Source organism: Sitophilus oryzae, unplaced genomic scaffold (assembly GCF_002938485.1).
Source record: "Sitophilus oryzae breed Bouriz unplaced genomic scaffold, Soryzae_2.0 scaffold_1442_pilon_pilon, whole genome shotgun sequence".
NCBI lineage: Eukaryota > Metazoa > Arthropoda > Insecta > Coleoptera > Curculionidae > Sitophilus > Sitophilus oryzae.
In genome coordinates, this window is record NW_022146107.1 from 2,427,424 (window position 1) to 2,440,405 (window position 12,982).

The 12,982-nt window shown below is 33.9% G+C and overlaps 1 protein-coding gene across 1 annotated transcript; it reads right to left on the bottom strand.

The window, feature by feature from the left end:
• Window positions 1-2,196: 2,196 nt before the first annotated feature.
• Window positions 2,197-2,769, bottom strand: LOC115877213. Its single transcript, XM_030893372.1, has one exon. It carries the CDS (start codon window positions 2,767-2,769, stop codon window positions 2,197-2,199), a length of 573 nt encoding a protein of 190 aa, XP_030749232.1.
• Window positions 2,770-12,982: the final 10,213 nt, after the last annotated feature.

A 12,982-nucleotide genomic window follows, 5' to 3' on the forward strand; every position in this document is an offset into this window, starting at 1 on the left:
CTTTGATGTACCGACTCGAAGCGGATGGTCGAGTGCACGAACGAACGAACGGCCGCATGCGTTCGGTCCCCGTCTAAATATACCGCACTTTCATTCGTTCGTTCGTTCGTTCGTTCGGATAATGAATACGCACCTTAAATCTGAAAGCGCACGCAGGCGAACGCCTTTGATGTAACGACCCGAAGCGGATGGTCGAGCGCACGACCGAACGAACGGCCGCATGCGTTCGGTCCCCGTCTAAATATACCGCACTTTCATTCGTTCGTTCGTTCGTTCGGATAATGAATACGCACCTGAATATGGCGCCCAACTTGATTAGACCTGCTGCCCGCATGTTGACGCTCATTCTCTATCTCTTCTATATCTCTGCAGGCGTATTCTTTAACGCCATAGACATGGAGATTTCTCTCTATAAAAGAAATTTCTTTCTATTATCACAAAATGCTATTCTGTAGAGGTCACTTTCTGTATGCCACTTCGGCCCCTCTCGTGTCCCGTTCGGTGGTCGTTCGGCATAGGTCGTTCGGATTTAGGTCTTGCTTTGATGGAGACATTGTTTCTATCCTTTTCTAATGCACCATCAAATCTTCTATTCTTCAATTTTTAAAATAATTGTTTTTTTATAGGTTAGGTGCAGTGTTTTTGTTTTATATTTATGATTTACGGTATTTACGACTTGCTGAATAAGTTTGTTTACTCTTCGAGTTTTTTTTTGTTGGAGTTTGGAATTAAATTAATTATCGGTAAGTTATTTACAAATTACAAATATCCTATATTTATAAAAGGGCAAGCGGACAAATAGGGTCTTAATAGGTACCATGTAGATACTTAGTGATAAGTTTAAACAATTTCAGAGCGTGATTTTAAAACTCATCCTATGCAGTGGAGAGTAATTGTTGATTATATGGAAGAAAACCCTTCAGTAATAAGCCCCAAATTTGGGCACTCTGATGGCGATGCTAGTGCCAATAATCAGTTGTGGAATCAGCTAGCCACTAATCTAAATGCGATGGGTTTTGGTGTAAGAACCGCTGAGAAGTGGAATGCGGTATGTTACTTAAGTTATTATCAATATTAAATTATAATATAATGCTTAAATACTAAGTAAGTGATAAGTATAGAAGTTGTGATAATTCTCCTAGGCTGTAACTCTATAGAAGTCAAAAGTTAAAAGCAAAGCTGCCCAACTTAGAATCGAGGGAGAAAAGACTGGGGGTGGTCCCTCAAAAGCCATTCCTTTAAATGATACGGAAGAGCGGCTAATGGCCTTATTAGGCTGGAGAGCTGCGAATGGGGACAAGAATCTTGAGTTGGGAATGTAGTATTTTATGTTCTAAAAAAAAACACTATTTTCAAACACATGGGTATTCTTCAAACAAAGTATTTTCAAATGTTATATTTTGACTTTCTGAAAAACTTTTTGTTTCTACAGCCACAACCGCAAACACCACCAGCCACAGAAAGCTCAATGTCAATACCCCCCTTGGCACCTATTAGGGGAATTTCGCCTAAAATGACATACTTTTTAGAATAAACTCTATAACTTTTTTATTTTACAAACGACAACAACCAGAATAGGAACAAATAACATAGGAACATTTATCAAGTTAGTATAGGAACATTTACTGACTTAAACAAATACAAACATATTTAAATTAATAATCTTAACCTAATATACTCTATGTCATTTTAGGCACATATACTCGGATAAAATGACAGGACTAAACACTGCAAAAATAAACTCATTTTTATCACATACATCGACTACTATGTTGAAGATCAAACACATATATCACAAGTAAACATCTTAGCTTTTGGATCTATTCCGGCGCATTCAATGTGAGACCATTTCATGCATGACGGGCATTTTACCCACATTTCCATAGGTTTCGATCGCGAATAAAGGTCATTGCAGTAGATGCAAGCAACCTCATCGTTGTCGTCGCTAGTAGTGGAAAAAGGATCGTGATTTTCTTCATTTTCTGTGTCTTCAAAACGATTCATTATATCGAGCGACACTTTTTGTCTCTTAGACCTAAATTTTTTCGTCGGTATTTTTTGTTTTTCTGCCTTCTCTTTTAATTCATCTAAATTTGGTGTTGAAGTTAAAACCAACGGACCTTGGCTTCTTCTCTTTCTTTTGTTTTTTATTTCCACGGCTTTTGGAGTGGGTTTTATCTCTTCTAGCCTTACTATCTAGTATTCTGTTTCTTGTTCTGAGTTTGTCGATTGTTGAAAAGTATCCATTTCTAATGGATGCTTTTTAATTTGATTTTGCAAACCTGAACATCCAGGTTCAGTGAGATCAGTTTGATCTGATGGTTCTTCTAAGACCAGGTTCGTGACATCAGAAGGAGAAAACATCCATTCCGGAAAAATGTCTGGATTTGGAGGGTAAATGCCGGTGGTTTTAAAGCCACTAACTGCATTGCCCATAACAGCCGCTTTTTCATAGGCTTCCGAAAATAGTTGCCCAACTTGAAACGCCGTCACTGTTCTGGCCGGATTTGCCTTCATCCATTTGGTAATTGCTTGATTATAGTAGTTTGATAAAGGTCCAAAAAAACTTACGTCTAAAGGCTGGATACGGTGAGTACAGTGAGGTGGTGTGCATAGCAAAACAACACCATGTTTCTTCGCATATTCTAGAGCTGGTAGATATTTATGGCTAGAATGACCATCAAGGATTAGCAGAACTTTTCTATCCACGGATGCATTGGAATATTTTACGAAGTGCGATAACCATTTTTCAAATAACATTCCAGTCATTCAGCCGGATTCTTGACATAGTTGAAGAGTCCCGGTGGGTGCATGATCCGTCAACTCTGGCTTTGAATTTTTTCTTGCAAATATCATTGCGGGGGGAATGAATGAGCCTATTGCGTTCATACAACATACAACAGTTGTATGAGCACCACGCTCAGCACTGGTGATTGTTCCAACCTGTTTCCGTCCTTTCGTGGCAAAAATTTTAGATGGTCTTTGCACCGTTGATAGTCCTGACTCATCCATATTATACAGGGTGTCCCAGAAATAAGTGCAAATATTTTAACTGGTAGTATAGTTCAACCCCAGAAACACGCCTATGAGGTTTTTTTTGCGAAAAAAAAATGTTGAAAATTTAAAATTTTTCTTGACATTTTCCGGGAAATTTGAAAAAACTTTTTAGTACCACTTGTTTATTCACCTGAGATTTCTCTACGGTGTATCTAAACCTTGCAGTGTTGCAACCTCCTATGTTATCCACATTCTACATAGTTCTACATTTATAAATTCATAGAAAAATTTCTACTCAAAAATTAGGAATGTTAAATTTATTATTATTTTATCAGTGCTCATTATTAATAATTATTATAGAAAAAAAACACATTAATTATTTTTAGTCTTACCCTTTCAATGAAAACTTAACAAAAACCACCGAAAATTAACTAAAACATTACGTTTATGACGTTTACGAAAATGATTCATCATATTATTCACAACCAGGTCACAAAAAAGAAATTCCTAAAATGTTTATCGTAATTTAGAATTAAATATTTTTTTCTTTCATGTTTCTCTGTTTTATTTGAACCACTGATTTACAAAACACCTTGAAAAGCGCACATTACTTTGAATACCGTCTCTATCGCCACTTTACGAACTACTTTCAATCTAAGACATGTTTCACTCACAATTTTAAATACGTATTTTGTTTTTTTCGCTATTTTTGCGATGTATTTTGACAGCCCAAACGTCGCGCGTCGGCCAAGAGTGCCACGTGTGAACTGGTCCTTTGAGCCGCGCCGTCGTGGCAGGCTTGCGTCAGACGACGATGTTAAGCAACGTTGCTGTAGTTACAACAATTTCAAATTCAAGACATTCGAAGCAATCAAATTTGTATTAAATTTTAAAAATAAAACAGAGAAACATGAAAGGAAACAAACAAAACGAAAATGAATTGATTATTCGTCGGGCTGTTTTCGATATATTGAATTCTGAATTACGATAAACATTTTAGAAATTTCTTTTTTGTGACCTTATCGATAATCAATTCATTTGTGTTTTGTTTGTTTCCTTTCATGTTTTTCTGTTTTATTTTTAAAATTTAATAAGAATTTGATTGCTTCGAGTGTCTTGAATTTGAAATTGTTGAAACTACGGCAACCTCGCATGACGGAAGCTCGACACGCCGGCGTGACAAAGAAGCAGTGAGCAATTACCAACCAGTGATGCGTGGCTGTCTTGGCCGACGGTTGGACTGTTGACGGAATTGTCGAAATACATCGAAAAAATAGCGAAAAAGCAAAATACGTATTTAAAATTGTTGAGTGAAACATGTATTTTCTTAGATTGACAGTAGTTCGTAAAGTGGCGGTAAGAGACAATAATTCTCAACATTTATTCATTCAGAAGGATATTCAAAGTAATGTGTAATGTGTGCTTTTCAATGTTTTTTGTAAATCAGTGGTTCAAATTGTGATGAAGCCTAAATGGGGACTGTTATTTTAGCAGTTTTTATAATAGCACGTACAAGTAAAGCAGCACAATGAAGTGTATTTTAGTTAAGTGTGTATCGAAAAAGAGAACTGTCGCAGTTACATCGATCTGTGATAAATATCTTTTTTATTGTTGGGTAAGTTTTTAAATTTAACTTTTAAACATTTAACTTTTAATTTATTTTATGTAATAATATCACAATCTTAAAAATATAATGCATCTCTGCAAACTCTTCAGGTGTTGTGATTTTATGACTTACTTGTAAACATATACTTTCTTGTCCATATGGCAACACAGTGCGTCGAATTAACTGAAATCCGGGCTTGATCCGGGTAATCGGATGTAATTGGCAATATCTACCGGCGGTTCTCAAAATGTTGCGATTATTTTTTTAAATTTTCAAAGTTAAATAACTCGGTTATTTTCAATTTATTTTAAAAATGGTAAAGAGAAAATATGTTTATTTTGACCAGATCTACCACCCCTTAAAATATCTGCACTCATTTCTGGGACACCCTGTATATCCTTTCTGGTGGAATTTCATTATCCCTTATAATATTTTCTAAAATGTCGAAGAACTTTTTTACTTGCACTCTGTTAAACGCCGAAGCCCGGGCTACTGACGTAGCTTCCGGCTGTCTAAGCGATATGTCAGAATTTCTCTTCCGGAACCCATAAAGCCAATCCCATCCAGCCATTTTATTCTCTTAATTGAAACGGTGTGGTAAATGATTCTGCTCTGCAAATTCATAAGCTAAATGATGGAGTTCAGTAGTTGTTAAACCATAAAATTGTTCTTCGACTTTTTTATGTAATTCACTAATTCTCTTTTCTTTTCAGGCGGAAAAGTAGTGCCCCATCTTCCAAGACCTTTATCTGATCCCTTAATACGTTTATTTACATTCTGGGACCTACGTCTCAAAGTGGCTTGAGGGACATTAAATCTTTTGGCTGCAGCTAGCCAACCCATTTCCCCTCGTTCGATGGACTGAATCGCTTCTTTCATGTCATTTTGACTCCACTGCTGTCTATCTGACTTTCGTGGGTAGTTTCCCACCATCTCTAGAAATAAAAAAAAATAAGCTTAAAATGACATACTATGTCATTTTAAACTGATAAGCCCTATGTCATATTACCCATAAATACATTGGCAGCATTTAATTGTTCTAACTTTTCACAAAATAGAATTATTAGATTCATTAGCATTGGATATTCTAGATAACGGATGGAACTTACCTGCCTTGTAATAATAACTTCTAAAAAAATTACGATTAACTTGAAAATACGAAAAACGAAACTCTACTAAAAAACTGCTTCTGACTCAAAACACATATACTCGTCTAAAAGCTACAAGCCAACTGATTGACATCCCGTATTAAGTGTGTCACGTGACGCACATGTGAGGAAGAAGTAGAGATAGAACAACACCAGTAGTATCGCGGGAAATTTAAATTTGGGCAGTATGTCATTTTACCCGCATATGTCATTTTAAGCGAAATTCCCCTACACCTGTCAGCGCTTCCTCATCATTGGGACGTGGAATACGAGCAGCAGAGAATAGAACTGCTGCTCCTGCTGCTAAAAGAATACGGCATTCGGAGGTTTATGTCTCTCAATAGGATGCACACAGAGACACAGGAACAGAGTGTGCAACATTATAAGGAACTGTCAGAGGGACTGAAACGGATTGAGGCAAATACCGAGCGCTTTGCCAATGCTTTAGGAAGAGTTGCCAATGTGCTGGAAATTATTGTGCCTAATATTTCAGTATCGGAATAAAAAAAACTTGAGATTAGAAAAAATGTTAAAATGTTTCTATTTTTGTTATGATGTTCATTAGAATATTAAAAAAAGACTTACATTAGAAAAGAATGTTCCTATTTTTGTTATGATTTATACAGGGTGTCCGGTAAGTAAACGATAATACTGAAAGGAGTGATTCTTGTGCATAGTTTAGGGCTAAAGTGTCATATAAATAAACATGGGTTCGCAAATGCTTAGTTTTCAAACTACAGGATGTTAAAGTTTTAAGAAAAAAAAATTTATCATATTTTTCATACCACTGAAGATAATTTAATGAATTTTGGTACACGTTGTTTTACCATCAAATCACATTAACTTTTTTTATTTTCACCAGTGGCGTCCCTACGGTACTTAAACTAAACAGTGGTACGCCACTGGTTTTTTAAAAAATAAAAAATATTTTTAAATAATCTACATTGAATTTGGAACAAGTTTAATCTCTTGAGTTTTTTTCGTACGACGCACCGTTTTCGCGTAAAAAAAATAAAAACCATTTTCATACATGACCAAATCGCTATAATTTTACCGTAAATTTAAGTGGAAAAATTTGTAAAACGGCAAATTTAAGTTTATTTTTTTTTATTTTCCAAAATCTTGTTTTTATTGCCTAAGTGCGATCCAAAATTTGGACATTTGACCAAAATGTCCAAAAACCTAAATTGTCGTTTTTCAAATTTTGCCATGAAAATTTACATTAATATTAGAGCGATTTGGTCATATATGAAAATGGTTTTTATTTTTTTACGCAAAAACAATGCGTCATACGAAAAAAAGTCAAGAGATCAAATTTGTTCCAAATTGAATGTTAAAAATTTTAAAAATATTTTTTATTTTTTTAAAAACCAGTGGCGTACCACTTTTTTCTTCAATAATGTTTAGTTTAAATACCGTAAGAACGCCACTGGTGAAAATAAAAAAAGTTAATAACATCAAAAAATGTGATTTAAAATGTAAAACAACGTGTATACTCTGTTTTTTTTCTCAGGTAAGATTTCGACAGACGATGACAGAAGAAAAGCAGATGACGTCCCATACCAATCTATTTATTTTACTAAAAAAAGTTTCTAATCATTTTTAAGTTATCTATGGATGGGTTTAAATATAAATCCGTCATGCGTCGTGTCTTGTTGTTTTTAACCAGTTTTATTGGTTTATTTAAAAAATGACAGATCGTATTTCAATTTTATTGGTTTGACGGAACGATGAACGACAAACGGACGCCGATGCGTATGAACTGCCTTTAGATTTTTGTCATTTTTGACGCTTGTCAAAGTCTTGCCAAATTATAGGTTATAATTTTGTGTCAACTTTGTTAAATACCCTGCGTTTTGGAAGATGATGCATTTTGATTCGTATTATTACGTGTGTTTTGTGTCTTTTGAAGTCAAGTGGAGGAAAAATCGAGTGAAAATTAACTGTAGACCCAGAGCACAGTTTATGGTTAATACTCGCTGCCCAGGCAGAAAGTCTTATACATCAATGAAGTTGCCATCTATAAAGTTTGTATACCATTTCGTCGTAGATAAGTGCATCTCGTATATGATAGAAGGATCAAACTAAACACATACTAAAAACTGGAGTAGCTATAAAATATCGACATCACACGATAGGTAAATAATGGATTTTAGTACTGCAGAAAAATAATGTCAAAAGGTACTGGTTTAAAAAAATTAAGATTAAAGTTAATTAATCAACCTTTAAGGTATAAAATTTGGTAGGTGTTATTATTAATAACACTTAATAGTTTGTTTTATTTACCTATGTTGTTTTATTTATTCCTGTGGAATATTACAAATTTGTATTTGTACATAAGTTATATTGATAAATATAATCATAAATGCGGGTAGTTTCATAAAGCTTGAAAGTAAATAATAGTTCTTTTTTATATTTTTTTGGTATGTAGTGTCTTGTTCTTGTTTGTTTTGTATTAACACATACCGTTTTTATTAAATAAAACAACTCGATTACATTTTTTTCAGTTTTATACAGTTTTTTTCACAATATTTTGAAGTAATCACTTGTCATCTTGTCAATCAAATTTTAAATATTTCCTGCTATGCGTTCCAGTTGTACCAACTTATTTCTTTGTAAAATAAAATAAACTACTTTGAAATTAAAATGACAGACACATCTATCACTGTCAAGGATCTTCTCGTTGGACAGACTATACCAAATTTCATTAAATTATCTTCAGTGGTATGAAAAATATGATAAAAACAATTTTTTTCTTAAAACTCTAACACCCAGTAGCTTGAAAACTAAGCATTTGCGGACCCATGTTTGACCCATGACACTTTAGCCCTAATATATGCCCAAGAATCACCCCTTTCAGTATTATCGTTTACTTACCGGACGCCCCACTATGGGGTATTTTACCCCAAAACCTGGCCAATAATATTTTTATTTTTTTTGCATTCTTCCGCCTTTTAATACGTGAGAAAATAAAGAAATTGCTTCAAATTTTAATACATACCTAGCGTTTTTTTATTGACAAGATTAAGTCGAAACTCCCTCGAGTATTGACAATAACATGTCAATACTCGAGGGAGTGATTCCTCAGGTCATTTTATGGAGAAAAGTTCCCATAAACATAGATCCAGAAAAGCATTGTTTCTAAGATACAGGGCGTTGAAAGTGAAAAACACTACATTTTTATTCGATTAAAAAAAATTGTAACTGCCAAACTCGCAAAAATTAGCAACATTTCTTATCAAGGTCTTCTAAAGGAATACTTAAGCTACAAAACCAGCCAGATTGATATAATTGATAAGGTTCGATTACATACTGAAAGTTGACATAAACATTCTGTTATAAATGAAATAATATGTCTATTAATGGACTAGCAGATTAATATTGTTCTAACTAAAAAATAACAGTTATACTAAAGAGTAATACTCCCATATTATATTCCAAACTAATGTAAGATCAATAAAAGATCGCGATTAGTAAGAAAAACTAAGATAATTATTGTTAAGTAAATTTTGTAAAAGCACAGCGATACACAGCCCGTCTATTCGAAGAACAATTTGTGATTGGCGCGGATTGTAACACCGGGGGACATTGACCCCCACCGCCCGCCCTCGTATACATTCATGTTTATACAAATAATTGATATCGGTTGGTTGATATGTTGAATTTAGATTTTTGAATATTGGCCAACTTTTTGGGTTAAATACCCCTTAGGTATATAGATACCCCTGTAGATATATATACCCCTTAGGCATATATACCCTTGTAGATATATAGGGTATCTTTTTATAATCTACAAGTTGAGCGTTTATATACTCGCCCAGTGGGTACCGAGTGGGCGTGGCAAAAACTAGCCAACCGAGTCAGAGCCAACTGAGCGTAACAGTTAGATTTCCGCCACTAGAGTAGTAGGAACAAAGAACTTGAAGGAATTGGACCGTTGTCTCTGTTCATACTATCTTTACATTTATTAATGCCTTGATGCTATATGCATCTAATTGCCTGTACTTCAGACTTGTTTAATTAATTTTAAATTATTAAGATCTATACAATGTTCTTTATCAACAATATGTTGGCAACGCAAGAAGTTATTTCACCATATCTTATCTGAGCTTAAAATGTTCTTTAAATCTAGTTAATATTGATCTTCTAGTTTGCCCAACATATTTCTGATTACAATCTTTACAAGAAATTTCATAAATACCCGACCTTTCCAGTGGAGATGTTTTATCCTTTGGATAATTTATTATTAGCACTATACACAAGTTTATAATTGACATTCTTAAAAATTCCTTTTAGACCACGGGTTAACTCTATCAATCAAACGGTATCGAAAAAATATTTAGACGTATCTTTCCTCCACTTGAAAAGTCGAATTTTCAGAAATCATTAACCCATACCTACGTTTTCTAATTAATTTATCAACTAGTGAAGCGAAGAATATCCATTACACTCAGCTACATTCCTAATGTCTCTTTCTATTTCATATTCTTTCGTTGGAAAGGGGAAACTAAGTAATCTATGAACTAAGAAATTAAAACCAGCCATTTTATGTTCAACACACATGATGTGATTCATTAGGAATATATCTGCGTGTGGTCGTATTTTTCCTATAGATATCAAATTCCAGGCAATTATTAGCATTTCTAATAACTAATACATCTAGAAATGGTAATCTGTCGTTGTTCTCAATTTCGCGTAAATTTAATGGAAGGAAAACGATTATTTAACTTAGAAATAAAATTATCTATGGTGTCTGAATGTGTGTCAAAAAACAGCAAAAATATCATCCACATACCTAAACCAAACTCTTGAAAATACAACTGATTCTTAGCCTCCACTTCAAACCTGCTCATGAATAAATTAGCCAAAAATGGAGATAATGGATTACCATTGTTGCCTTCCCGCTGTTCAAAAAAGTTGTTATAATTGAAAACAATTTTGTTTCATACATAACAATGTAAGCTCAATATATTCAGCATCAGTTTTGTTGTCGAGACCATTGCGTTAGTAATTCCTTCCAAGCTGCCCAAAAGTATGTGGAATTGAACACTTACTTAACAACGAAATGATAGCATCAAAGGAGACCAAAATTTCAACCTTCATGCACCAGTTTATCTTAATTTAAATTGAATTCAATATTATTTTTAATCTGCTAAAGAAGGTTCATGATCAGTAAATTCTCGAACTCCTAACCCATTTTGCCAAATATGTCGGGAGAACCTACAGCCGATGGTTGGGCGCATAGACTTGTCCGGTTTATGCATTTTGGCAAAGCATACAATTTTGGTAATGAGGATTGGATACTTGCAATTTCCTCTTTAAAGAAAGATCAATAAGGGTGTTACATTCTTTTAGAGTTTTTTAACGTCTGCTACCATCTTAGACAAAGGATTCTTTTTCAAATTTATGTAGGGGCCATTATCGATTAAGTTGTTAACCTTATCGTAATAGTCTTTTTTATCTAATATAACAACCTTATTTCCCTTATCAGCTTTTAGGTAGAAACAATCTTTGTTACGCAAACTCTTGACAATATTGTGCTCCTTGTTAGATTTTAATTTTAATTGCAAGTATCCAATCCCTCATTACCAAAATTGTATGCTTTGCCAAAAAATCATAAACCGGACAAGTCTATGCGCCCAATTGTATCGGCTGTAGGTTCTCCGACTTATAATTTGGCAAAATGGTTATCAGGGAGTTCGAAAATTTACCTGATCATGAACCTTCTTTCGCAGTTAAAAATAATATTGAATTCATTAACAAAATTAAAGATACAACATTGCATGAAGGTGAAATTTTGGTCTTCTTTGATGTATCTTCGTTGTTCCCAAGTGTTCCAATTCCACATACTTTAGGCTACTTGAAGGAATTACTGAACGCAAATGGTCTCGACAACAAAACTGTGAGTGAATATATTGAGCTTACATCGTTATGTATGAAACAAAATTGTTTTCAATTTAATAACAACTTTTTTGAACAGCGGGAAGGTACAGAAATGGGTAATCCATTGTCTCCATTTTTGGCTAATTTATTCATGAGCAGGTTTGAAGTGGAGGCTAAGAATCAGTTTGGGTATTTTCCAAGAGTATGGTTTAGGTATGTGGATGATATTTTTGCTGTTTTTGACACACATTCAGACACTATAGATAATTTTATTTCTAAGTTAAATAATCGTTTTCCTTCCATTAAATTTACGCATGAAATTGAGAACAACGACAGATTACCATTTCTAGATGTATTAGTTATTAGAAATACTAATAATTGCCTGGCATTTGATATCTATAGGAAAAATACGACCACACGCAGATATATTCCTAATGAATCACATCATAGTGTTGAACATAAAATGGCTAGTTTAAATTTCTTAGTTCATAGGTTACTTAGTTTCCCACTTTCCAACGAAAGATATGAAATAGAAAGAGATTACATTAGGAATGTAGCTGAGTGTAATGGATATTCTCCTTTACTAGTTGATAAATTAATTAGAAAACGTAGGTATAGGTTAATGATTTCTGAAAATTCGACTTTTCAAGTGGAGAAAGATACGTCTAAATATTTTTCGATACCGTTTGATAGAGAGTTATCCCGTGGTCTAAAAGGAATTTTTAAGAATGTCAATTATAAACTTGTGTATAGTGCTAATAATAAATTACAACAATTATTAGGTAATCCAAAGGATAAAACATCTCCACTGGAAAGGTCGGGTATTTATGAAATTTCTTGTAAAGATTGTAATCAGAAATATGTTGGGCAAACTAGAAGATCAATATTAACTAGATTTAAAGAACATTTAGCTCAGATAAGATATGGTAGACCGGATAAATCTTGCGTTGCCGAACATATTGTTGATAAAGAACATTGTATAGATCTTAATAATTTAAAATTAATTAAACAAGTCTCAAATTACAGGCAATTAGATGCATATGAAAGCATCAGAATTAATAAATGTAAAGATAGTATGAACAGAGACAACGGTCCAATTCCTTCAAGTTCATTGTTCCTACTACTCTAGTGGCGGAAATCTAACTGTTACGCTCAGTTGGCTCTGACTCGGTTGGCTAGTTTTTGCCACGCCCACTCGGTACCCACTGGGCGAGTATATAAACGCTCAACTTGTAGATTGTACTTTAGTTTATAATCATCTGCTGATGATGCTAACATGGTTAGTGAAACGCGCGTCCAGTGTAAAAGTAAAAGTGTTTTGGTGTATTGTGGTGATTTAGTGTTTTTA